The 27,904-nt window shown below is 44.7% G+C and overlaps 1 protein-coding gene across 3 annotated transcripts; it reads right to left on the minus strand.

Annotated features, from left to right (window-relative positions):
- Window positions 1-476: 476 nt before the first annotated feature.
- LOC149974321 (monocarboxylate transporter 4-like) lies at window positions 477-27,784 on the minus strand. Of its 3 annotated transcripts, XM_090212056.1 has the most exons (8): window positions 27,278-27,689; window positions 12,420-12,497; window positions 11,965-12,243; window positions 9,040-9,183; window positions 8,817-8,953; window positions 8,154-8,621; window positions 6,518-6,698; window positions 477-4,507 (listed from the first exon to the last, which is right to left on the minus strand). In XM_090212056.1, the coding sequence occupies exons 3-8, from the start codon at window positions 12,185-12,187 to the stop codon at window positions 4,251-4,253; spliced, it is 1,410 nt and encodes a 469-aa protein (XP_090068182.1). In that variant the 5' UTR covers window positions 12,188-12,243; window positions 12,420-12,497; window positions 27,278-27,689; the 3' UTR covers window positions 477-4,250. The 3 variants fall into 3 exon arrangements, with proteins under 3 accessions (XP_090068182.1, XP_090068180.1, XP_090068181.1); XM_090212054.1 differs by lacking the exon at window positions 12,420-12,497 and having other exon boundaries at window positions 27,278-27,784; XM_090212055.1 differs by lacking the exon at window positions 12,420-12,497 and having other exon boundaries at window positions 27,265-27,693.
- Between the last annotated feature and the right edge of the window lie 120 nt (window positions 27,785-27,904).

The raw sequence follows: 27,904 nt of genomic DNA on the forward strand, positions 1-27,904 counted from the left end.
TCAATGCCTTAGCCAGCTAACTTTGATAAACAACCAGAAATAAACACTTGATTTTCCAGCTTCGTTAAGTAAGCTAAACATGTGTTCGGTTGTTGAGTCAATTAGACCGTGTCCATTTCAAGCTTATCGTTCAAAAAATTCAAAAGTTATTTCAGAATATTCAGGCAAGTTATCTGACTAACTCCTTGGTCTTGTTTTGTAGTACACCCCTCAGATGCTGTACCTCAGGGAGAAAAAAAACATGATTCAGTCAGAGATACACTACCAATTGTGTTAATAATGGTTCTTAATCCCATTTGAAGTGATTAAGGGCCGTTGTTGATTTGGCATAGCGCTACCACCAATACACTACCCCCAGCTAGGGTTCTGTACAACACAAATCTTGCCTAAAATGATTGGAGAGTTGGCCTAACATGTATGTGTGTTTTATTACATACCCATTAGAGCATTTGAAGAGTCAACCACCATTCAAGCACTTTCTCCAAATAATATATTTATTAGGTTGGCATAGCAACACGTCAGGAAGCCAACTACACAGTATCTCAGAAAGATAGGTATTGAATAAATCCGCAAGTTTTACAATCAACAAATACCCAGCAGAGGGTGCTCATGGACATGATTGTGTATTTGAGGTTTTGTGTCTGTTTATCTAGAATTCATATATACAAAGATCTCACACAGACAGGCAGAAAAAGATACAATCAGAGGATAGGACAATACTGACTACACACAGTTTTACAAGTGCAAAGCGAACCTTTGTAGAGCAGAGCAATGTGTGTTTGGCTGAGATAAGTGGTAAACTTGTCATCAAGTGACTTCATTGTAATAGAGAATTCAACAGTTGACAAAAATATCAAAATACTAAACTCCCTTTTTCAGGACCCTGTCTTTCAAAGATAATTCGTAAAAATCGAAATAACTTCACAGATCTTCATTGTAAAGGGTTTAAACACTGTTTCCCATGCTTGTTCAATGAACCATAAACAATTAATGAACATGCACCTGTGGAACGGTCGTTAAGACACTAACATGCTGACCAGACCGGACACGTCGCGTGCGCGAGCGTCGCACTGGTCGTGCGCGCGAACGAGCGTCTGCGTTGCCAATGGCTAAAATAGAAGTAATTCCTATTTCTGACGCAGAACGCGCTGAAAGTCCTGCCTCTCCCATTTCCTCGTTGGTTTATAGAAGCTGGTACCCACGTGCCATTTTCTCATTGGTTATACCCAAGTGGGTGATTGAAAGACGAAATGTTTTGCCGGTTGTCTGGTAAAAGTGTAGATGCCAATCACCATATAAGTTCAAAAGATGAAAATGCCAAGAAGGAGGAGAGATGACTAGAAACGATTCGGTTGGCCGTTTTATGTGTGGATTAATAGTCAGAGTAGAAGACCTTGTGCATTTAAGGTAAAATAACTCTATTGTTATATACCAGGACAAATTAGCTAGCAACAGCAAGCTAGCTAAATAGGACAAATTATCTAGCAAGTGCAAGCTAACTAGCTAAATTGCCATACATGTCTAATGCTTTTCAACCTGTCCCTATATTAATGTAATTGGTTCAGAGTTTGTTTTGATATTTTAACCTGTGTGTCGTGGTCACGTTTGGTGTAGGGGGACAGCCGGTTTGGATTCCGTGTAACAGCTTACACACGGTAGGCAATTAAGGTCACAGTTATGAAAACTTAGGACACTAAAAAGACTGAAAAACACCAAAAGAAAGATGCCCAGGATCCCTGCTCATGTGTGTGAAAGTGCCTTAGGCATGCTGCAAGGAGGCATGAGGACTGCAGATGTGGCCAGGGCAATAAATGGCAATGTCTGTACTGTGGGACACCTAAGACAGCGCTACAGGGAGACAGGACAGACAGCTGATCGTCCTGGCAGTGGCAGACCACGTGTAACAACACCTGCACAGGATCGGTAATCCGAACATCACCTGCGGGACAGGTACAGGATGGCAACAACAACTGCCCAAGTTACACCAGGAACGCACAATCCCCCCCATCAGTGCTCAGACTGTCTGCAATAGGCTGGACTGAGGGCTTGTAGGCCTGTTGTAAGGCAGGTCCTCACCAGACATCACCGGCAACAACGTCACCTATGGGCACAAACCCACCGTCGCTGGACCAGACAGGACTGGCAAAAAAGTGCTCCACACTGACGAGTCACGGTTTTGTCTCACCAAGGGTGATGGTCGGATTCACGTTTATTGTCGAAGGAATGAGCTTTACACTGAGGCCTGTACTCTGGCACGGGATCGATTTGGAGGTGGAGGGTCCGTCATGGTCTGAGGCGGTGTGTCACAGCATCGGACTGAGCGTGTTGTTATTGCAGGCAATCTCAACGCTGTGCGTTACAGGGAAGACATCCTCCTCCCTCATGTGGTACCCTTCCTGCAGGCTCATCCTGACATGACCCTCCAGCATGACAATAGCACCAGACATACTGTTCGTTCTGTGCGTGATTTCCTGCAAGACAGGAATATCAGTGTTCTGCCATGGCCAGCGAAGAGCCCGGATCTCAATCCCATTGAGCACGTCTGGGACCTGTTGGATCGGAGGGTGGGGGCTAGGAGCAATCCCCCCAGAAATGTCTGGGAACTTGCAGGTGCCTTGGTGGAAGACTGGGGTAACATTTCACAGCAAGAACTGGCAAATCTGGTGCAATCCATGAGATGCACGTCAGTACTTAATGCAGCTGGTGGCCACACCAGATACTGACTGTTACTTTTGATTTTGACCCCCCTTTATTCAGGGACACATTATTTCATTTCTGTTAGTCACATGTCTGTGGAACTTGTTCAGTTCATGCCTCAGTTGTTGAATCTTATGTTCATACAAATATTTACACATGTTAAGTTTGCTGAAAATAAACGTAGTTGACAGTGACAGGACATTTCTTTTTTTGCTGAGTTTATTCTATTATTGGGTAATCAGCTCTTTATATGGCCATATTCAATTTCACAGCATCTTCAGATGCCAATGTGTCAGGTTTAATAAAGAACTACTATACACTGAGTATAACAACACAGAGAACCTTCCAAATATTGAGTGGCACCCCCTCGCTCTTTGGTCTTGGCCACAGTGGAGTTTGGAGTGTGACTGTTTGAGGTTGTGGACAGGTGAACTTATCAGTATAAAATACAAACAGGTGCCATTAATACAAGTAACAAGTGGAGGACAGAGGAGCCTCTTAAAGAAGAAGTTGCAGGTCTGTGAGAGCCAGAAATCTTGCTTGTTTTTAGGTGACCAAATACTTATTTTCCACCATAATTTGCAAATAAATTCATTAAAAATCCTACAATGTGATGTTCTGGATTTTTTTCCCTAATTTTGTCTGACATAGTTGAAGTGTACCTATGATGAAAATTACAGGCCTCTCATCTTTTTAAGTGGGAGAACTTGCACAATTGGTGGCTGACTAAATACTTTTTTGCCCCACTGTACATACTTCATAAGGCCTTATGTTGAGGGACTAGTTTTACCCCAATACAGTGGCCAGAAACACATGGTTTACAGGCCACATCAGGCCTGAAAATCACATTTATGATGGCTTGCAAAGTAATGTGTAATTCCAATTGGAATTCAGCCAGAGTGGGAACATCAACATTAGGAATTTGTATTCACTCAACTTTTATTCAGAATGACTGCCAGGGTTGGGAAGACTAAAATATGAGAGTATCGAATGCATTTAAACTGGACAACCATTTCAGTAATGTGTGCAATACATCCGAGTAACACATTAGATTAGTTTAGAGAAATGTATGGAATTTATATTTGAGTAGCACAACATTAATCAATGTACAAACAAACCCCCCTCCCCTCTCTGCCCACAAAAAATATATATTTTGAAATCACCTGCATTGAGCATGCTGGGAAACATGATGGCTGTGGTTTTGGTTAACATCGGTTATTAACAGACACTTGGGTCCTATTACACCACTCAGTGTCAATTTAACCCTTAGAGTTAATTTTACTCCAGAATCAAAACAGAAATGTTACCCTGAAAAAACACTAGGTAACACTGGCCAATTTGCTGTGTATATTAAAGCATACAACACAGCACAATGCAATTCATCCTTCTCTTCATCCCTCCCTCCGCCAGTGTGTGTATTCTTATGTTCGTCCCTATTGGTAGTGTTTAATAAAAGCTTGTCAGTCTCTCTAAAAATCAATTAACAAATATCCCTTCTCTTTCCATCACAGAGCTGTCTCTGGGTTTCCCACCCCTCCATTCTTTTCCACTCCCTATTTTGCCTCTGCGGCGCCACCCCTCACCCCCGCCGGCTGCGCCCTCTCATGCTCTCCTCCCTCCGCCTCCAGCAGGCTGTTGAGCTTCTCCATCTCTACGGGGGCTCCATTCTTTAAATGGGCTTCAGGCTCATCTGGCTTCTTCTTGATGCACAGGAAGTTGCCCATGCAGATGACGATGGAGGCCAGAATGACCTCACAGCCAGCCAGCAGGAACACGTACATGTAGTTATGTGTGGCGTCCAGCAGACGACCTACGGGAGAGGAGAACTATGAGAAGAGTTTATTACCTGTTATACATTCAAGGCATACACAGTTTATCAAAAGCTAAAATGTCTATGCTGGCTTTGATTGTTTGAAGACTTCGTTCAAAACCCTAATGTCATGTCCACACCCCGGCTCAACCCTAACATTACAAAATAATGCAGTTTTGAAACGGCAGTCGACTGCACTCTAACTGCAGTTACACTGCTAAATTACTGCAGTAAAAACAACACAAAGGAGAAGTCCACGTGGATTTTTGGAGGCAAAAAAATAAAGCAAGCTAGCTATCCTTTTTTAGCTTCCCACATCTTCATGTGAAATTAATCAGATTTATAATTTACAATTATGCCCTGAAAAATATTCTTATGTTTGCTGGTCAAACCTAAAACAGTATCCCAGTTTGAAATGCTGTGTGTGTATTCAGTCCCATAATCAGCTAAAAATAGAAAGTCATGTTTTGATCAGGCAGACAAAAGCACATGGCTAGCTAGTTGGCTACAGCAGGTTCTACAATTTCACAATAGTGTGTAATCACTATTTATTACTTCTAAACAAAAACACCTTTTTGGGTGGATTCTTGTTGTTTGGTTTACTGTTTGAACAGTCGCTGAGATTATTTTGTTATCAATGCAAAATATAACTGATGAATAGCCAATAAATAAGATCAAGGAAGCAAGTGACAACACTGCCCCCATGGCTGCAGAAGGAAGGATACGGCATGTCTCAATTTTCAGGTAGTAAAAAAAAAAAAAAAAACACACACCTCACGTCCACGGCCCGGCTCAACCCCAACCCCACGGCCCGGCTCAACCCCAACCTCACGTCCACGGCCCGGCTCAACCCCAACCCCACGTCCACGGCCCGGCCCAACCCCACGGCCCGGCTCAACCCCAACCTCACGTCCACGGCCCGGCTCAACCCCAACCCCACGGCCCGGCCCAACCCCACGTCCACGGCCCGGCTCAACCCCAACCTCACGTCCACGGCCCGGCTCAACCCCAACCCCACGTCCACGGCCCGGCTCAACCCCAACCCCACGGCCCGGCCCAACCCCACGTCCCGGCTCAACCCCAATCTCACGTCCACGGCCCGGCTCAACCCCAACCTCACGTCCACGGCCCGGCTCAACCCCAACCCCACGTCCACGGCCCGGCTCAACCCCAACCTCACGGCCCGGCTGAACCCCAACCTCACGGCCCGGCTGAACCCCAACCTCACGGCCCGGCTGAACCCCAACCTCACGGCCCGGCTGAACCCCAACCTCACGGCCCGGCTGAACCCCAACCTCACGTCCACGGCCCGGCTGAACCCCAACCTCACGTCCACGGCCCGGCTGAACCCCAACCTCACGTCCACGGCCCGGCTGAACCCCAACCTCACGTCCACGGCCCGGCTGAACCCCAACCTCACGTCCACGGCCCGGCTGAACCCCAACCTCACGTCCACGGCCCGGCTGAACCCCAACCTCACGTCCACGGCCCGGCTGAACCCCAACCTCACGTCCACGGCCCGGCTGAACCCCAACCTCACGTCCACGGCCCGGCTGAACCCCAACCTCACGTCCACGGCCCGGCTGAACCCCAACCTCACGTCCACGGCCCGGCTGAACCCCAACCTCACGTCCACGGCCCGGCTGAACCCCAACCTCACGTCCACGGCCCGGCTGAACCCCAACCTCACGTCCACGGCCCGGCTGAACCCCAACCTCACGTCCACGGCCCGGCTGAACCCCAACCTCACGTCCACGGCCCGGCTGAACCCCAACCTCACGTCCACGGCCCGGCTGAACCCCAACCTCACGTCCACGGCCCGGCTGAACCCCAACCTCACGTCCACGGCCCGGCTGAACCCCAACCTCACGTCCACGGCCCGGCTGAACCCCAACCTCACGTCCACGGCCCGGCTGAACCCCAACTTCACATCCACAGCCCGGTTGATCCCCAACCCTAGCCATAACCCTAATCCTAACACTAACCAAATCCTTCTCCCTGTGTACTGACCTGCTCCAGGCGGTCCCACCAGCACAGCGATAGCCTCCATGAGCAACACCAGCCCTAAAGCGCTGGAGAACTTCTTTGTGCCCACGATGGCCATGAGAACCTCGAACTGCAGCGCCCCCACCATCCCGTAAGAGAGCCCGAAGAAGATACAGAACACCACCAGACCAGGGTAGTCTGTCGCCTGCCAAAAGAGAAGCCACACCCTTGGTTATATAATTCACAACATAATATGACCAGAGAAATGACTGATGACAAACCATGACTGATTAATCATTAAAATTCTATGGATACAATAGCTCCGGGTCTCGAAGGCTGCAGAGTCCACAATAATACACTATATATACAAAATATATACAGAAGGGACACCCCTTCAAAATTAGTGGATTCGGCCATTTCAGCTACAGTTGTTGCTAACAAGTGTATAAAATCGAGCACACAGCCATGCAATCTCCATAGACAAACATTGGCAGTAGAATTGCCTTACTGAAGAGCAGTGATTTTCAACATGGCACCGTCATAAGATGCCACCTTTCCGGGTTGTCAAATTTCTGCCCTGCTAGAGCTTTCCTGGTCAAATAAGAGCTGTTATTGTGAAGTGGAAACATCTAGGAGCAACAAAGTCTTAGCCGCGAAGTGGTAGGCCACACATGCTCACAGAACAGGATCACAGAGTACTGAAGCTTGTAAAAATCATCTGTCCTCAGTTGCAACACTCACTACCGAGTTCCAAACTGCCTCTGGAAGCAACGTCAGCACAAGAACTGTTCGTTGGAAGCTTCACGAAATGGGTTTCCATGGCCGAGCAGCTGCACATAAGCCTAAGATCACCATATGCAATGCCAATTGTCAGCTGGAGTGGTGTAAAACTCACCACCACTGGACTCTGGAGCAGTGGAAATATGTTTGAATGATGAATCACACTTCACCATCTGACAGTCCGACAGTCAAATCTGGGTTTGGAGGATGCCAGGAGAATGCTATCTGCCCCAATGCAATGCCAACTGCAAAGCTTGGTGGAGGAGGAATAATGGTCTGGAGCTGTTTTTCATGGTTTGGGCTAGGCCCCTTAGTTCCATTGAAGGGAAAGCTTAACCCTACAGCATACAATGAAATTCTAGATGATTCTGTGCTTCCAACTTCGTGGCAACAGTTTGGGGAAGGACCTTTCCTGTTTCAGTATTACAATGCCGCCGTGCACAAAGCGAGATCCATACAGAAATGGTTTGTCGAGATCGGTGTGGAAGAACTTGACTGATCTGCATAGAGCCCTGACCTTCAACCCATTGAACACCTTTGGGATGAATTGGAACGCCGACAGCGAGCCAGGCCTAATCGCCCAACATCAGTGCACGACCTCACTAATGCTCATGGCAACAATGTTCCAAAATCTAGTGGAACGCCTTTCCAGAAGAGTGGAGGCTCTTAATGCAGCAAAGGGGGGACCAAATACATATTAATACTCATGATTGTGGAATAATATGTTCGACAAGCAGGTTTCCACATACACTATGTGTCAATACAGGAATGTTTTAACGATACAACACAGATTAAATACTGTTTATGTATCGTTTACATCCCATAGAAATAAATCCATCCATACAAATAATATATCAATAAAAACAAGTTCCAGACTTACCTGTGAGCTGATCACATCGGTAATGCCATTAAAGAGTATGGCGAAGCTGAAGAGATACACACATCTAGGCCGGACCCACTTCATCCCCGCAATCAGCCCACATGTGGGGCGGGCGAAGATATCAATGAACCCCAGGATGGTGAGGAGGAGGGCAGACTTGGTGTCTTCATTCCCCATCTCCTTGGCATAGCTCACCACAAACACGGGCGGCACAAAAAGGCCCAGTACCATGATGGACGCAGCTATGGCATAGATGAGGAAACCTCTGTCTTTAAATACACTAAAATCCAGGAGCTTTTTCTTAGGCTTGAGCTTTCTTTCTGCTTCACCCACAGCCTGCAACTCCTGGTCCTGGGGCTTCTTGGGGCCCACCAGGGGCCTCATCAGGGCCCCACAGGCACAGCAGTTGAGCAGCAGGCCCCCCAGGATAAGGAAGCCGCCTCTCCAGCCATAGTGGTACTGCAGCACCTTTGGGGAGAAATATGAAGAAAAACATTAATGATGAGCCGTAACTCTGATATGCCGCCAACACAGCACACAACTTCCCCTTTGTGTTGTTAATCCTTCAGAGTAGCACACATCGCTCATTGTATTCATATGCTTCTCCCTACATCATAATACTGATCTACAACTGCATATAGGGAGACTGAAGAGGTGTAGTACCTGTCCCAGAGGAGAGAGGCAGCAGAGTGCCACAGGGCTCCCAGCAGCAGATAGTCCATTAGCTAGAGGCCTCTTCTCACTAAAGTAACGATTCAGCATGATCAAAGATGGCTGGAAGTTCAGCGCCAGGCCAAGACCTGGTAGACAGGGGGCAAACTGTTTTTAAAGTGTGTATGTGTGTGTTCCCACCAGTTAAGGTAGATGTGTGTATTTATTTACTAACCTGTTATAACTCCAGTACAGATGTAGATGTGTATGATACTGGTGGCCAAGGAGGCCAGGACCATTCCCAAGGAGGCAAAGAGCCCTCCCACCATCATCACTGGCCGACACCCAAACTTGTTCACCAGCACACTGCACAGTGGACCTACACACACACAGAATTGTACAGCTAACCTTGTGGGGACAGACAATTCAGTCCCATTCAAAATCCTATTTTCCCTAACCCTAACCTGTTGGGGTGGCAGGGTAGCCTAGTGGTTCAAACCCCCGAGCTGACAAGGTACAAATCTGTCATTCTGCCCCTGAACAGGCAGTTAACCCACTGTTCCTAGGCTGTCATGGAAAATAAGAATTGGTTCTTAACTGACTTGCCTAGTTAAATAAAGGTAAAATTAAAATAAAACCCTAGCACCCAACCCTAACCCTTAACATAATTATAACCCTAACACTAATTCTAACCTTCACCCTAAACCCCCTATAAATAGCATTTGACCTCGTAGGGACTAAAAATGTCCCCAGTTGGTCCAATTGTTTGTTTGTTTACTATTTCTGTTAAACAGTCAGAACTGTGCATTAGGCCAGAACAAGCAGGTAAAAAAAGAATAATATTTAAGTTCTGACCCTTCCAATTGGAACGAGCTACAACAGGACATGAAATTACAGGAGCTGAATGATTTTAAAGATAAAATCTATGGTGGAAAATGAAGTAGGGGCAGTGGCGTAGTGCAGTTTCGCAGGGCCTCGCACAAGGTCCAAGCAAGGTCCCCCCCACCAGGATTTCAGATAATTTTTTGTGCCATGGTGCAGAGAGACAAATGTGCCGTTTTATAGCTCAGGGATGCCTGAAAGACTAACTGGGTTTCTCGCAACTCAGATACCATAAAAGGCATTTCATTTTTACAATTATTGTCCAACAAGTATTTAAAAAAGGCCTTGATTGTTCAATTCTACACAAAAAAAAAACAACCCAGCGCTGAGTAAATAGTGGACAGAACACACATTGGGTTGAAGAGGTAGGCTTTCAGATGTTTTTGAAAGATGGGCAGTTCCACCATTGTGGTGCCAGGACAGAGAAGAGATTTCACTGGGCTGAGTGGGAGCTGCCCTTCCATAAGGGTGGGATTGTCAAGAGACCAGAGGTGACAGAGTATTCGGGTTGGGGTGTAGTGTTTGAGCATAGACTGAAAGTAGGGAGGGGCAGTACCTCTTGCTGCTCCGTAGGAAGACATGGGAGAACTTGGGAAAGTTGAACACCAAGCAGCTTGCTGCATTCTGGATAATTTGCAGGGGTATGATGGCACAAGCAGGGAGCCCAGCCAACAGAGAGATGCAGTAATCCAGATTGGAGATGACAAGTGCCTGGATTAGGACCTCGCTGCTTCCTGTGTCAGATAAGGTCCAAGTCTACAGATGTTGTAGAGCATGAACCTGCAGGAGAGAGTCACTGCTTTGATGTTTGCAGAGAACGACAGGTATGTTGTCCAGGGTCACAACAAGGTTCTTTGCACTCTGGGAGGGGGACACCGGTAGTTGTCAATTGTGATTGAGGTCATGGAGCAGGCAGGCCTTCCCTGGGAGGAAGAGCAGCTCTGTTTTGTCGAGGATGAGCTTGAGGTGGTGGGCCGACATCCAAGCTGATATGTCGGCCCAACACCTGCCAGGCACGCAGAGATGTGTGTTGCCAACTGGGTGTCAGAAGAGAGGAAGGAGAAAAGGGTGTCATGAGCATAGCAACGATAGGAGAGACCATGTGAAGCTATGAGAGACGAGTGATTTGGTGTATGGAGAGAAGTGAAGATGTCCCCCAAGGCTCGGTTTTAGACCACCACTAGTGAGAGTGCGTGGAACAGAGAGAGTCAGCTTTGGCAGTGCAGAGAGCCTCCGTGACAGAGGAGAGCAGTCTTGGTTGAGTGGCCCGTCTTGAAGCCTGACTGGTTAGGATACATAAGACAGTTCAATACAATCATTTGAAAATCCCCAATAAAAACAACAATTCTCAGATCTTTCAGCAGTCTGACGGAGTTGACGTTAGACACAAATGACACTTCATTCAAGTGGTGTACACAATAACAATTTTGTTTTTCCCTCAGTTGCTTAATGATTCTTAAACATAATCAAATGTAACATATTTGAACTTAATCTATCAGGAAGATAAATTGACAGTTTATGGTTGAGACCATGGTGATTCCAAAATTGTTTGTTTAAATCTTTTAAAATATAGAGAACTTTACAGGCCATTGTTGCACTACATGTAATGAGGACATGAAGGGGTCCTTACGGTATAGCTGACCCTACTCATTCCTGATTGATGCCTATAAAATTTAAAAATAAATAAAATCTAAAAGCTCATTTCCTGTACATACATTTAAAAAAAATCAAATGGCTTATGATGTGTTCACATTTCTAATTTTGACAATTACTTTCCCATTGTTCCTCAAAAATGCTGTGTATGATATAACATTTGTAGCTCTATTTCAACTGTTGCTACATAAGACCAAATCCAGATGGTGAGTCATATATGCTATCTGGGGGCTGCGGGGGTGTGTGCTAGGTCAGTTAGTGGGGGGCTATCAATGGTTTGGCCACTAGATGCACCTAACCTCCTGCTTAATGTGATAATTGTGTGCTTTATGTTGTAAATATACATCTTAAACTTTGTGTGCTGCTATTTTGGCCAGGTCTCCCTTGTAAAATATATTTTTAATCTCAATGAGACTTACCTGGTAAAATAAAGATACAATTATTAATAAAAAGGTCCTGCCTAAATTGTGTAGGTAGGTAGTAACGCCCAGATCTGACACTTTCTCTAATCTCCTGCACTTTTTCCTTGTACTGGCTTCATCATCGAGAAAACACTTCTGTTGGATATACTTACAAATTCCTGTGTGTGAGATATATATATATATATATATATATATATTCGTACCTGTGCCGTAGAGCATGGCCAACAGTATAGAAGAAATCCATGCACAGTCGCTGTATCCCACTCCGAACTCCCTGATCAACTCCTTGAAGAACACACTGACGGCCTTGGGGAAGGCGTAGGAGAACCCAGTGATGACGAACCCCCCGGCGAGCACTGCCCAGCCCCACCCTCCATCTGGTGCCTTGACATCACTAGGCTCATCATCTACCACGGCTCCTCCCATGATCCTCTCTGCTAGGAGATTCCCTCAACCGTCTGTTCCGTCAACTTGGGTCAGAACTGAGAGAGAAAAAGAAACAAGGGAGGAATGATTTTTAAAAGAATGGTGGTGGAATATATTGCGGCCAATTCTGCCATTGTGTGTTTTTTGGCACCGATCTTAACTTTTTTAGTACATAATGTATCCGCCATCGTTTCCTATGACTGAAAAGAGCTTCTGGACAGTGATCACTAACCTTGATCTGGATGAAGATTTCTACTGCAATGAGTCTGCGGTGTAGGACATACTGCTCACCCCGGACCAGGTCCCAATACTACACACTCAGAAAGGAAAGAGACAGAGGCCGACATCCCGGTACCCCGGTGAAACTACGGTGGCGAGTAAATAATCCGCCTCTACCCGCTCTTCTATTGATGAATGTAGAATCACTGGAGAACAAACTGTACGAGCTCTGTTGGAGACTACTCTATCAACAGGACCTGAAGAACTGTAATATCCTATGTTTCTCGTAAACTTGGCTGAACAAGGACAATATTAGAGCGTTTTTTTTCTTCTATGCATCGGCAGGACAGAACTGCACCGTCAGGTAAGCTCAAAGTGGGTAGTGTGTGTTGCTTAACAGCTGGTGCGCAATCTCTAATATTATGAAAGTCTTGAGGTTCTGCTCGCCCGAGTTAGAATACCTCATGATAAGCTGTAGACCATACCATTTTCTTCTTTATATTTTTCGTAGCTGTCCATTTACCACCACAAACCGATGCTGGCGGTAAGTGGCACTAAGACTGCACTCAACAAGCTGTATAGGGCCATAAGCATAAATAAAATGCTCATCAAGAGGCAGCGCTCCTGTTTTACCAGTGATTTTAATGCAGGAAAACTTAAATCTGTTTTACCTCATTTCTATCAGCATGTCACCTTCGCAACTAAAGTTAAAAATATTATTAAAATCACCACCACCTTTATTCCACACACACAGCTCTCCCTCACCCTCCATTTGGCAAATCCCTGACCCAGTCTGTAATATCTACATTTCAAGTAGACCACCAAAGTCCCAGTACCCAAGAACAATGCCAAGATAATATGTCTAAATGACCGTAGCACTCATCTGTAGCCATGAAATGCTTTGAAAGGCTGGTCATGGCTCACGTCAACACCATGGACCCACTCCAATTTGTATACCGCCCCAACAGATTACACAATCTCAAATCGCACTCCACACTGCCCTTTCCCATCTGGACAAAAAGGAACACCTACAGTACGTGAGAATGCTGTTCATTGACTACAGCTCAGCGTTCAACACCATAGTACCCTCCAAGCTAAGAAATCTGGGACTGAACACCTCCCTCTACAACTGGATCCTGAACTTCCTGATGGGACGCCCCCCAGGTGTTGAGTTTACGCAACACATCCACTACGCTGAACTTCAACACAGGGGGCCCTCAGGGGTGCGTGCTTAGTCCCCTCCTGCAGTCCGATTCACCCACGACTGCGTGGCCACGCACGACTTCAACACCATCGTTAAGTTTGCAGTACCAGAATATGAGTCATAATACCCTAAAACCGAAGCGGTCAAAACAGGGGAATGGTTCCAATCATTTTTCCAGCATAATTGTGTCCCCACCAAAGGTGATTTTAGAAACACTTAAAATAAGGGCTGCGTTTCGTGTAGGCTTACCTTGGCGTGACGTTTTGATAGATACAGTGCCTTGCGAAAGTATTCGGCCCCCTTAAGTTAATACTTTGTAGCGCCACCTTTTGCTGCGATTACAGCTGTAAGTCGCTTGGGGTATGTCTCTATCAGTTTTGCACATCGAGAGACTGACATTTTTTCCCATTCCTCCTTGCAAAACAGCTCGAGCTCAGTGAGGTTGGATGGAGAGCATTTGTGAACAGCAGTTTTCAGTTCTTTCCACAGATTCTCGATTGGATTCAGGTCTGGACTTTGACTTGGCCATTCTAACACCTGGATATGTTTATTTTTGAACCATTCCATTGTAGATTTTGCTTTATGTTTTGGATCATTGTCTTGTTGGAAGACAAATCTCCGTCCCAGTCTCAGGTCTTTTGCAGACTCCATCAGGTTTTCTTCCAGAATGGTCCTGTATTTGTCTCCATCCATCTTCCCATCAATTTTAACCATCTTCCCTGTCCCTGCTGAAGAAAAGCAGGCCCAAACCATGATGCTGCCACCACCATGTTTGACAGTGGGGATGGTGTGTTCAGCTGTGTTGCTTTTACGCCAAACATAACGTTTTGCATTGTTGCCAAAAAGTTCAATTTTGGTTTCATCTGACCAGAGCACCTTCTTCCACATGTTTGGTGTGTCTCCCAGGTGGCTTGTGGCAAACTTTAAACAACACTTTTTATGTACATCTTTAAGAAATGGCTTTCTTCTTGCCACTCTTCCATAAAGGCCAGATTTGTGCAATATACGACTGATTGTTGTCCTATGGACAGAGTCTCCCACCTCAGCTGTAGATCTCTGCAGTTCATCCAGAGTGATCATGGGCCTCTTGGCTGCATCTCTGATCAGTCTTCTCCTTGTATGAGCTGAAAGTTTAGAGGGACGGCCAGGTCTTGGTAGATTTGCAGTGTCTGATACTCCTTCCATTTCAATATTATCGCTTGCACAGTGCTCCTTGGGATGTTTAAAGCTTGGGAAATCTTTTTGTATCCAAATCCGGCTTTAAACTTCTTCACAACAGTATCTCGGACCTGCCTGGTGTGTTCCTTGTCCTTCATGATGCTCTCTGCGCTTTTAACGGACCTCTGAGACTATCACAGTAAAGGTGCATTTATACGGAGACTTGATTACACACAGGTGGATTGTATTTATCATCATTAGTAATTTAGGTCAACATTGGATCATTCAGAGATCCTCACTGAACTTCTGGAGAGAGTTTGCTGCACTGAAAGTAAAGGGGCTGAATAATTTTGCACGCACAATTTTTCAGTTTTTGATTTGTTAAAAAAGTTTAAAATATCCAAGAAATGTCGTTCCACTTCATGATTGTGTCCCACTTGTTGATTTTTCACAAAAAAAATACAGTTTTATATCTTTATGTTTGAAGCCTGAAATGTGGCCAAAGGTCGCAAAGTTCAAGGGGGCCGAATACTTTCGCAAGGCACTGTATTAGCCTCTGGGCACGCTTTTCATCCAAAATTCCAAATGCTGCCCCCTACCCTAGTGAAGTTAAGGACTTTCCAATTTTTGTTCTGAAGCCATTCTAGCATTGCTTAAGCTGTATGCTGCTTGAGGTCATTGTCCTGTGAGAACATAAATATTTGCCCCAGTCTAAGATCGTTTGCACTCTGAAGCAGGATCTCATATTTGCCTCCATTCATTGTCATCTATCCTTACCAGACTCCCAGTCCCTGCCTCTGAGAAGCACTCCCATAGCCTGACGCTGCCACCACCATGCTTCACAGTAGGGATGGTGTTAGACAGGTGATTAGTTGTGCCTTGTTATAGCCAGCCATAGTGCTTTGCATTCAGGCCAAATAGTTGCATTTTTGGCTCATCAGACCACAGAATCTTCTACTTTATGATCGGTCTTTCTGCATACTCCAGGCGTGCGGTCATGTGCTTTTTCTCAGGAGTGGCTTCTTCTGGGTACTCTACCGTAAAGCCCAGATTGGTGAAGCGCTGTAGAGACTTGTCTTTCTTGCAGGTTCTCCTATCTCAGCCAAAAAAGTCTGTAGTTCTGTCAGAGTGGTCATATGGTTCTTGGTCACCTCCCTGACCAAGGTCCTTCTTGCCCGGTTGCTCAGTCGGACAGCTCTAGGCAGAGCCTATGTTCCATATTTGTTCAATTTCCCAATGATGGACACCACGGTGTTCTCGGAAACTTTCAACTCTAAAAATAGTTTTATACCCTTTCCCAGATATATGCCTCATCACAATTCCATCTGAGATATACAGAAAGTTCCTTGGAATTCATGGTATAGTTTGTGCTGACATGCACTGTCAACTGTGGGACCTTATATAGACAGGTGTCTTTCTAAATCATGTCCAAACAATTTAATTGGTCACAGGTGGATTCCAATCCAGTTGTAGTGACATCAAGGATGATCAACCAAAATTGGATGCACCTGAGCTCACGGGTGAGTATTGAGATCTGTATTTCATTTTCAATCAAAAAAAATTAAAACATGTTGTTTTCACTGTCATTGTGTGTGTGCAGATGGGTGAGATTTTTTTTAAATACACTGCTCAAAGAAAATAAAGGGAACACTAAAATAACATCCTAGATCTGAATGAATGAAATATTCTTAAATACTTTTTTTCTTTACATAGTTGAATGTGCTGACAACAAAATCACACAAATTATCAATGGAAATCAAATTTATCAACCCATGGATGTCTGGATTTGGAGTCACACAAAATTAAAGTGGAAAACCACACTACGGGCTGATCCAACTTTGATGTAATGTCCTTAAAACAAGTCAAAATGAGGCTCAGTAGTGTGTGTGTGGCCTCCACATGCCTGTATGACCTCCCTACCATGCCTGGGCATGCTCCTGATGAGGTGGCGGATGGTCTCCTGAGGGATCTCCTCCCAGACCTGGACTAAAGCATCCGCCAACTCCTGGAGAGTCTGTGGTGCAACGTGGCGTTGGTGGATGGAGCGAGACATGATGTCCCAGATGTGCTCAATTGGATTCAGGTCTGGGGAACGGGCGGGCCAGTCCATAGCATCAATGCCTTCCTCTTGCAGGAACTGCTGACACACTCCAGCCACATGAGGTCTAGCATCGTCTTACATTAGGAGGAACCCAGGAGGAACCCAGGGCCAACCGCACCAGCATATGGTCTCACAAGGGGTCTGAGGATCTCATCTCGGTACCGAATGGCAGTCAGGCTACCTCTGGCGAGCACATGGAGGGCTGTGTGGCCCCCCAAATAAATGCCATCCCACACCATGACTGACCCACCGCCAAACCGGTCATGCTGGAGGATGTTGCAGGCAGCAGAACGTTCTCCACGGCGTCTCCAGACTCTGTCACGTGCTCAGTGTGAACCTGCTTTCATGTGTGAAGAGCACAGGGTGCCAGTGGCGAATTTGCCAATCTTGGTGTTCTCTGGCAAATGCCAAACGTCCTGCATGGTGTTGGGCTGTAAGCACAACCCCCAGCTGTGGACATCGGGCCCTCATACCACCCTCATGGAGTCTGTTTCTGACCGTTTGAGCAGACAAATGCACATTTGTGGCCTGCTGGAGGTCATTTTGCAGGGCTCCTCCTGCTCCTCCTTGCACAAGGGCGGAGGTAGCGGTCCTGCTGCTGGGTTGTTGCCCTCCTACGGCCTCCTCCATGTCTCCTGATGTACTGGCCTGTCTCCTGGTAACGCCTCCATGCTCTGGACACTACGCTGACAGACACAGCAAACCTTCTTGCCACAGCTCGCATTGATGTGCCATCCTGGATGAGCTGCACTACCTGAGCCACTTGTGTGGGTTGTCGACTCAGTCTCATGCTACCACTAGAGTGAAAGCACCGCCAGCATTCAAGTGACCAAAACATCAGCCAGGAAGCATAGGAACTGAGAAGTGGTCTGTGGTCCCCACCTGCAGAACCACTCCTTTATTGGGGGTGTCTAGCTAATTGCTTATAATTTCCACCTGTTGTCTATTCCATTTACACAACATCATGGGACATTTATTGTCAATCAGTGTTGCTTCCTAAGTGGACAGTTTGATTTCACTGAAGTATGATTGAGTTGGCGTTACATTGTGTTGTTTAAGTGTTCCCTTTATTTTTTTGAGCAGTGTATATAAAAGGCTGAATTCAGTCTAACAATGTAGAATAAGGGGTGTGAATACTTTCTAAAGGCACTGTACCTCAATTACCTCTTACTCCTTCACGTCGACCTGGTACCCCTTGTATATAGCCAAGTTCCTGTTAATAATTGAATATCTATTATTACATGTTTTACTTCTCTATTTTCATTCTCTGCATTGTTGGGAAGGGCCCGTAAGTAAGCGTTTCACTATTAGTTTGATGTGATGTGTACTTAAGTCAGCAATAATAGAGAAGAGAGGATCACATCAGGGTTAGACACTCAGGGTATTCAAATAAATTAACCTAACTTGTGCTCATCTAAGGATTACTCCTCTAGATGATGCATCATGGGTGAATAAAACCATTTACAAGCTGGAACTTGAAAGTGTTTTGGTAATGAGACAAGTCTGTGGACGTTAAACTGTAATATTTATTACGTACAATGTAAACTTCAACTAGTATCCCACTTATGGACAATCTTTTAATCAAATAAATTAGGTTGGGGGAAAAAAAAATACAATTGTGTAAATCGACCTGAATTTAATCCGGACGAATTTCGGTAACGAGAGTTTGGGATGTACAAAATTTCAGGCAACAATGTAAAAAGTATTTAATTGAATTTTCCCAAAAACTAGACATCTTAGTCCTCAGAATGATAGTTGATTTTTGCAGATGCATCATGGTTTTGTAACTCAATTTGCTAAAGACATTAAAAATAAAAATACAACTTTTTTAAAGGTTTCATGAGAATCACCCAATTACACAATCATTAATTTGTTAGGCTAGATATCAGAAATATTATCTGGCCCCATGTCATTTAGGTAAAATCATTTAAGATTTTCTGTAAGGTTCAATGTCTTATTGTAGCAGTCTGGTCCCATGCATTCATTTGGGGTAACAATTTTGTGTAGCAACTATAACAACCCCTGGTAAATAGTTACATACTGTATACGTTCCTATTTTTATAGGACACTAATAAAAAGGCCGCAGATATTGGCTAAGTGCATGGCTCCATATTTGTCCAGAGTTTAATGTCCTTGAGAAGGTCTGCCGAGTTAGTGCTTTCTGAGTGCGTCTCCTCTGCTCTCTTCTCCTCACACACAGCATGATATAGGAGAGTTTGCTTTTGCGCATGTATGTGGATAAGGTGATGCTTTCTGAGAGAGGGGACGGACAGCTTGTCTGCACCAAGGAGTCAACAGTAAATCAACACAAGGAGAAATCCTGTCCAGTGCGCTCACCCTGCAGAAAATACCCCCCCCACACACACACAAACACTAGCAGCAGCTTCCTCAAACAAAAAGGGCACCTCACTTTATACCGAGGTGAGATGAGCATGTGATGCACAAGTCAGACTTTCACCTCAATCATTCACTGATGTCAATGGGACATTTCTGTGAAAATTCAGATCAAGTTAGAATAAAATCAGCCATATAATCAATCCATCATATATCACCCATATAGTCCATCTGAGGTTAGCGACAAACAAGTGTCAATCCAGAAAATGAAAAGGCACCTACAAGAGAATATTCAAGGACTTACAGTTGCATGTCATTTGCAGCGTGCATGCTCACAAGCAAAGTCCTTGTAGCTTATCATTTCACTTCCTTTGAGAGAACCATGAGCATGGGCTGTACCGCAGCCTGTCGGCAGCTTTGTTATCGAAAAGGTGGCACTGTGTCCATTACAAAATATACCCTGAACAAAAATGCAACATGCAATGTGTTGGTCCCATGTTTCATGAGCAGAAAGGAAAGATCCCAAAAATGTTCCATACGCACAAAAAAAAGCTTATTTCTCTCAAATTGTGTGCACACATTTGTTTACATCCCTGTTAGTGAGCATTCCTCTTTGTCAATACAATCCATCCACCTGACAGGTGTTGCATATCAAGAAACTAATTAAAACAACATGATCATTACACAGGTGCACCTTGTGCTGGGGACAATAAAAGAACACTAACATTTGCAGTTTGGTCACACAACACAATGCCATTTGCATGCTGACTACAGAAATGTCCGCAAGAGTTTCCGCAAGAGAATTGAATGTTAATTTCTCTACCATAAGTCGCCTCCAACATCATTTTAGAGTATTTGGCAGTGTTGCAGACCATGTGCAACCACACCAGCCCAGGACCTCCAAATCTGGCTTCTTCACCTGCGGGATCGTCTGAGACCAACAACCCGGACAGCTGATGAAACTGGATTTGTACAACTGCACAAACTGTCAGAAACCACCTCAGGGAAGCTCATCCACGTGCTGGTTGTCCTCAACAGGGACTTGACCTAACCACAGTTTGGCAGCAGCTTGTCGCAATCACAGCGCTGTTTATGACTTCAAGCCTATCACCCTAATGGCTGGTGTAACCAATGTGAAATGGCTAGCTAGTTAGCTGGGTGTGCGCTAATACTGTTTCAAACGTCACTCACTTTTAGATTTGGAGTAGTTATTCCCCTTGGCTTTTGTAGAGCGATGGGTAACGATGCTTCGAGTGTGGCTGTTGTCGATGTGTTCCTGGTTCGAGCCCAGGTAGGGCGAGGAGGGGGACGGAAGCTATACTGTTACACTGGCAATACTATAGTGCCTATAAGAACATCCAATAGTCAAAGGTATATTAAATACAAATGGTAGAGAGAGAAATAGTCCTATAAATACTAAATTAACTACAACCTAAAACCTCTTACCTTGGAATATTGAAGTCTCATGTTAAAAGGAACCACCAACTTTCATATGTTCTCATGTTCTGAGCAAGGAACTTAAACATTAGCTTTTTTACATGGCACATATTTTACATGGCACACATTTTTACATGGCACATATTACTTTCTTTTGCATTATTTAAACCAAATTGAACATTTTTCATTATTTATTTGAGGCTAAATTGATTTTATTTATGTTTTATATTAAGTTAAAATAAGTGTTAATTCAGTATTGTTGTAATTGTCATTATTACAATTTATTTTTAATTTAAAAAAATATATATAATTATCGCTACGAACGGATATGTGTCACACCATGATCCATCAGTGTGGAGGGGGTATCTGTCCTGTTGGGAGGACAGTGAAGCATCTTTTTTTGTTGTTCCAGGCTGTAAGGGTTGTTTTCTGTCCTTGGTGGATGTTGTACAGGCTTAGGGTTGGGGCTGACTCTGGACCTATATGTTGGAGGCCCCAGGTAAAACTTAACCAACAGGTGAAGGGACTGCCTAGTAAATTGACATTTTTGCCTGCCCCAACAGGTAAATGTGGAAGACCAGGAAACAGATGCAGGGGGCGGAGTGTATAGGCCCCAGAGCTGTGCTGCTGGGGAGCGCTCTGCTGGTTTGTGGATTTTCTATTGGTGTGAGGGGTTGGGGGTGTCTCTTGTCAGAAATGGAGCGATTTGCCATGCCTTTGGAAGCCTTTCCCGTCTCCCTCTGGCCCAGCCAATACTTCCTGGGTCAATTTCAACTTGTGACTGTGGAAAAACAAAATACAGCACACAGGTATCCTTGTACTCCCCACAATATTTTAGAGGTGTGGTGAACAGATCAGTCAGAGACTTTGTCAGAGTGATCATAGTGCACTCATGACCAGCACTCATAAATGTGCATGTCACATCTGAATGAGTGGGTACTTCCTCACTGAAGATAGATGCTTTTCAGAATGTACTTTATCGTGCATTTACATCAGAAAGGGTTGTTATATGATCAAATTTGCATCTATAACAGCTGAGGTCAGATTGAGATCCAGTGCAGAACAGTTGTCAGATAACTGGCAGTAAGAACTCTTTAACAAAAGGCTAAGCTTGTGAGTGAATATATTTCTTTCATTTCATTTGTGATTTCATGAATAGTTAACGTTGCGTTATGGTAATGAGCTTGAGGCTATGATTACGCTCCCGGATACGGGATTGCTCGACGCAAGAAGTTAATATCTACAACCTATGACTAGATCTGGCAAAAATCTAGACAAATTATATTTTGCCACTAAGACATTCAGCAAGCCTTTTTTGTGCCAGCAACACTGCAGAATTCGTAAAAAGAATAAAGACTAATCAAAAGTAGTCATCACATTTCAAAGCATTGCATCTGTAGCTGTAGCCAAGTGCCTGTAACTCTGAATTGGGACGGGAGGTGTGCACGTATGCATGTCTACCGTATGAACTACTCCTGTGTCATGTGTAGCCGCCTGGCTCCCAACCAACAGGCAAACACACATACTTCTCCACTTGCCTCACCCCTCTATAGCAGTGTGCCCCGACCCCTCACGCACAATGCAGCATTCCGCAAGCCCCGACTATCAGTTCTCCTAAAATAAGACCCGGACATTTTCCATCTCAGGACAGACACAGCAAAAAGTGGTGATAAAGCTGCAATGGGTATATTGTTGAAAGACTCAGACAATACCTTGATACTTATCTTTTAGCATTGAATGCAATGTATTGACTTAGAGTTGAAGTCAGAAGTTTACATTCACCTTAGCCTAATACATTTAAACTCAGTTTCACAATTAATGACATTTAATGCTAGTAAAAATTCCCTGTCTTAGGTCAGTTAAAATGAAGTGGGAATCCTAAGGATGTGAAATGTCAGAATAATGGTAGTGACTTATTTCAGTGTTTATTTCTTTCATCACATTCCCAGTGAGTCAGAAGTTCACATACACTGAATTAGTATTTGGTAGCATTGCCATTGAATTGTTTAACTTGGGTCAAACATTTCAGGTAGCTTCCCACAATAAGTTGGGTGAATTTTGGGCCATTCCTCCTGACAGAGCTGCCCAAAAATGTTCTATGGGATTGAGGTCAGGACTTTGATGGCCACTTCTTTTGCCACAACTTTGTAAGTTTGAGGTCAATGTCCATTTAGAAGACCCATTCGCCTGCCATATCAGTTTTGTTATACACAGACATTGTAACAGTTGGAAACTTTAGTATTTTCTATCCAAATCTACCAATTATATGCATATCCTAGCTTCTGGGCCTGAGAAACAGGAAGTTTACTTTGGGCACGCTTTTCATCCGGAGGTGAAAATAGTGCCCCCTACCCTAGTGAGGTTAACTTCCTGACTGATGTCTTGGTGTTGTTTCAATATATCCACATCATTTTGCTTCCTCATGATGCCATCTATTTTGTAAAGTGCACCAGTCCCTTCTGCAGCAAAGCACCCCCACAACATGACGCTGCCACCGCCGTGCTTCACGGTTGGGATGGTGTTCTTTGGCTTGCAAGCCTCCCCCTTTTTCCTCCAAAACATAACAATGGTCATTATGGCCAAACAGTTCTATTTTTGTTTCATCAGACCAGAGGACATTACTCCAAAAAGTACAATCTTTGTTCCCATGTGCAGTTGCAACCCGTAGTCTGGCTTTTTTATGCCGGTTTTGGAGCAGTGGCTTCTTCCTTGCTGAGCGGCCTTTCAGGTTATGTCGATATAGAACTCGTTTTACTGTGGATATAGATACTTTTGTACCAGTTTCCTCCAGCCTCTTCACAAGGTCCTTTGCTGTTGTTCTGGGATTGATTTACACTTTTTGCACCAAAGTACGTTCATCTCTAGGAGACAGAACACGTCTCCTTCCTGAGCGGTATGACGGCTGAGTGGTCCCATGATGTTGATACTTGCATACTATTGTTTGTACAGATGAACGTGGAAATTGCTCCCAAGGATGAACCAGACTTGGAGGTCTACACTTTTTTTCCCTGAGGTCTTGGCTGATTTCTTTTGATATTCCCATGATGTCAAGCAAAAAGGCACCGAGTTTGATGGTAGGCCTAGAAATACATCCACAGGTACACCTCCAATTGACTCAAATTATGTCAATTAGCCTATCAGAAGCTTCTAAAGCCATGACATCATTTTCTTTAATTTTCCATGCTGTTTAAAGGCACAGTCAACTTAACGCATGTAAACTTCTGACCCACTGGAATGATTAGTGAATTATAAGTGAAATAATGTCTGTAAACAAATTGTTGGAAAAATGATTTCCGTCATGCACAAAGATGTCCTAACCGACTTGCCAAAACTAGTTTGTTAGAAAGAAAACCAGCCCCATCGCGGACAACAATGTCCTGCTCCCAGACAAACTAAACTTTGCTCGCTTTGAAGACAATACAGTGCCAACGACACGGTCCGCTACCAAAATCTGCAGGCTCTCCCTTCACCGCAGCCAACGTGAGTAAAGCATTTAAACGTGTTAACCCTCGCAGGGCTGCCTGCACAGGCCGCGTCCTCAGAGCATGAGCAGACCAGCTGGCTGGTGTGTTTACGGACATATTCAATCAATCCTTATCCCAGTCTGCTGTTCCCACATGCTTCAAGAGGGCCACCATTGTTCCTGTTCTCAAGAAAGCGAAGGTAACTGTGCTAAATGACTATCTCCCCATAGCACTCACCTCTGTCATCGTGAAGTGCGTTGAGAGACTAGTCAAGGATCATATCACCTCCACCCTACCTGACACCATAGACCCACTCCAATTTGCTTACCGCCCCAATAGGTCCACAGATGACACAATCACACTGCCCTAACCCATCTGGACAAGAGAAATACCCATGTAAGAATGCTGTTCATCAACTACAGCTCAGCATTTAACACCATAGTACCCTCCAAACTCGTCATCAAGCTCGAGACCCTGGGTCTCGACCCCACCCTGTGCAACTGGGTCCTGGACTTCCTGACGGGCCGCCCCTAGGTGGTGAGGGTAGGATACAACATCTTTACCCCACTGATCCTCAACACTGGGGCCCCACAAGGGTGCGTTCTCAGCCCTCTCCTGTACTCCCTGTTCACCCATGCACGCCTCCAACTCAATAATCAAGTTTGCAGACGACACTACAGTGGTAGGCTTGATTACCAACAGCGACAAGATGGTCTACAGGGAGGGGGTGAGGGCCCTCGGAGTGTGGTGTCAGGAAAATAACCTCACACTCAACGTCAACAAAACAAAGGAGATGATCGTGGACTTCAGGAAACAGCAGAGGGAGCGCCGCCCCATCCACATCGACGGGACAGTAGTGGAGAGGGTGGAAAGTTTTAAATTTATCGGCGTACACGTCACGGACAAACTGAAATGGTCCACCCACACAGACAGCGTGGTGAAGGCTCAACAGCAGATGTTAATGCGAGTGTAACGAAATATTTGTGATTCTAGTTCTGACCCTGCAGTAATATCTAACAATTTCACAACAACTACCTTATACACACACACACACACACACACACACACACACGTGTAAAGGAATAAATAAGAATATGTACATAATATATATGGATGAGCAATGGCCGAACGGCATAGGCAAGATGCAGTAGATGGTATAGAGTACAGTATATACAGATGAGTAGTGTAGGGTATGTAAACATTATATAAAGTGGCATAGTTTAAAGTGACACATTTATTACATCCAATTTTTAATTATTAAAGTGGCTAGAGATCGAGTCAGTGTGTAATATTAGTGATGGATATTTAACAGTCTGATGGCCTTTTGAGAAAAGCTGTTTCAGTCTCTCGGTCCAAGCTTTGATGCACCGCTACTGACCTCACCTTCTGGATGATAGCGGGATGAACAGGCAGTGGCTCAGGTGGTTGATGTCCTTGATGATCTTTTTGGCCTTCCTGTGACATTGGGTGCTGTAGGTATCCTGGAGGGCAGGAAGTTTGCCCCCGGTAATGCATTGGGCAGACCACACTCCCCTCTGGAGAACCTTGCGGTTGCGGGCAGTACAGCCCAACAGGGTGCTTTCAATTGTGCATCTGTAAAAATTTGTGAGGGTTTTAGGTGACAAGCCAAATTTCTTTAGCCTTCTGAGGTTGAAGAGGCTCTGATGCACCTTCTTCACCATACTGTATGGGTGGTCCATTTCAGTTTGTCAGTGATGTGTACACCAAGGAACTTGAAGCTTCCACCTACTCCACTGCAGTCCCGTCAATGAAGATAAGGGGGCTGCACCCTCTGCTGTTTCCTGAAGTCGCCGATCATCTCCTTTAATGACATTGAGTGAGAGGTTGATTCCAAGCACCACACTCAGAGCCCCTCACCTCCTCCCTGTAGGCTGTCTCGTCACCATTGGTAATCAAGCCTACTACTGTTGTGTCGTCTGCAAACTTGATGATTGAGTTGGAGGCGTGCTTGGCCACACAGTCATGGGTGAACAGAGAGTACAGGATGGGGCTGATGGTGTCCAAGTGTTGAGGATCAGCAGAGTGGAAGTGATGTTTCCTACCTTCACCACCTGGGGGTGGCCAATCAGCAAGTCCAGGACCCAGTTGCACAGGGCGGGGTTCAGACCCAGGACCTCGAGCTTAATAATGAGCTTGGAGGGTACTATGGTGTTGAATACTGAGCTATAGTCAATAAACAGCATTCTTACATAGGTATTCCTCTTATTCCTTATGCTTCCAAAACCCTACTGTAAGCAGGTTTCAGATTTTAGCATCAGGGCTCTTAACAAACCCCCCTTTTACAGAAGACACCTTCTTCCAATAACTTGTGTAGTGTAATGAAACCATGAGTATTGAAGCTAGGGGTATGCCGTTCCCAGCTTTTGCCACCCTACTCAAAATTCAAATATACAAAAATGGCCTAAGAAATAGGTTAAAATACCAGAGATTCTCACGAGACACGTTATATTAAGCAGTATTATTGAGCTATATCAGCCAATAGGGTTGACGTAGTTTGAAAGCGCAGTTAGGGGATAATATAATTTTAGGAGCAGGCCAATTTTTAAGCAGAGTAAAATACATGCGTTATCAATATTCCTTTACATAGCCTATCATATAGGAAGTTAAAGACAACTGCGCCATGCTTCTCCGCCATATAATCTATGCTATTTAATTGAGACCACACTTGATCTCGCATTCCCAACAAAATAGAAGGTAGGCTACAGAACATTCATCAGCAAGTATTAGGCTATTAGAGTTTGTGAATATTGCGACAGAGGAATAGTCTACAAAACAGTCTCGAAATAGTCTTTCATAACTTTGATAGGAAAGGGGACAATTTGCAGGCAGACACAAATACATGTTATTAATATTTATTTCCAGTCAATGTCGTAACCTAAACTATAGCCTATCATATTTAGGAAGTTAATTTCCATGGAAACACAACTCGGTGTGCTTCTCTGCCCATGAGTATAGCCGACAGGCTATTTAATTGAAACCACGCAAAGGCACATTTGATCTCAGGCTAGTGTAAAAGCAGCATTATCCCATGGGAGTTTGTGAATAATAAAGCAACAAAGAAGTGCTTAAATTACAGCTGTCTCCCAAAATTATCAACGGGTATGACACTTTAATCATGCCAATGTTTATTTTTTTTTACCTGTTGTTCTTACCTGACGAAGCTTTGTCTGTAACGTCTTCTGGTCTGGACCATGCGTCCACGCCTCCTCATGTGAGAATTTATTTCGGCACGGCTGCGATTTTCTGGAAACCCATTTGCGGTGACTAATGCCAAGTTCAAAACAACTGGGAACACGAACATATATACAAGGTCAAATAATGACGCCATGAGCTCTAGAAAGAGGCCCAAATTCCGGAGTTGGAATTCCGAGTTGGATGACCGTTAAAACACATTTTTCCCAGTCGGAACTAGTTTTTTTCCGAGTTCCCTGTTTTTTTTTTGAACGCACTGAGGTCGGAAATGTCTAATTCCTGAGGTCGGAAATGTCTAATTCCGAGTTCCCAGTTGTTTTGAACGCTGCATATTGCAGCGTTCAAGTGCTAGTCGGAAAAAGATTTCTGCGCATGCAATTAAAAAAAAGAAAGTATTATTATTATATTTGTTTTATGTAGCTACTGCCCACTTTGCTGCCTACGTAGCTGCTGGTCATGCCTCGATCAGTCCGACAGCATCATTGCATCACAACGGCACAATAAATTCTGCAGTCAAACTAAATTATGTAATCCACCATTTTAAATAAAATCAAAGTTTATTGGCTGTGTACCCAGATTTGCCGATG

This window comes from Oncorhynchus mykiss, chromosome 20 (assembly GCF_057628025.1).
Source record: "Oncorhynchus mykiss isolate SJ-2025 chromosome 20, ASM5762802v1, whole genome shotgun sequence".
Taxonomy (NCBI): domain Eukaryota; kingdom Metazoa; phylum Chordata; class Actinopteri; order Salmoniformes; family Salmonidae; genus Oncorhynchus; species Oncorhynchus mykiss.

Excerpts from the sequence above, each read along its gene's own strand:
- LOC149974321 (XM_090212054.1), bottom strand. The coding sequence starts at position 12,187 with ATGGGAGGAGCCGTGGTAGATGATGAGCCTAGTGATGTCAAGGCACCA. Across the intron at positions 6,699-8,153 it reads CCGATGTGATCAGCTCACAG|GCGACAGACTACCCTGGTCT; the intron begins GTAAGTCTGGAA and ends CTCTTTTGGCAG. Across the intron at positions 4,508-6,517 it reads GGTGGGACCGCCTGGAGCAG|GTCGTCTGCTGGACGCCACA; the intron begins GTCAGTACACAG and ends CCTCTCCCGTAG.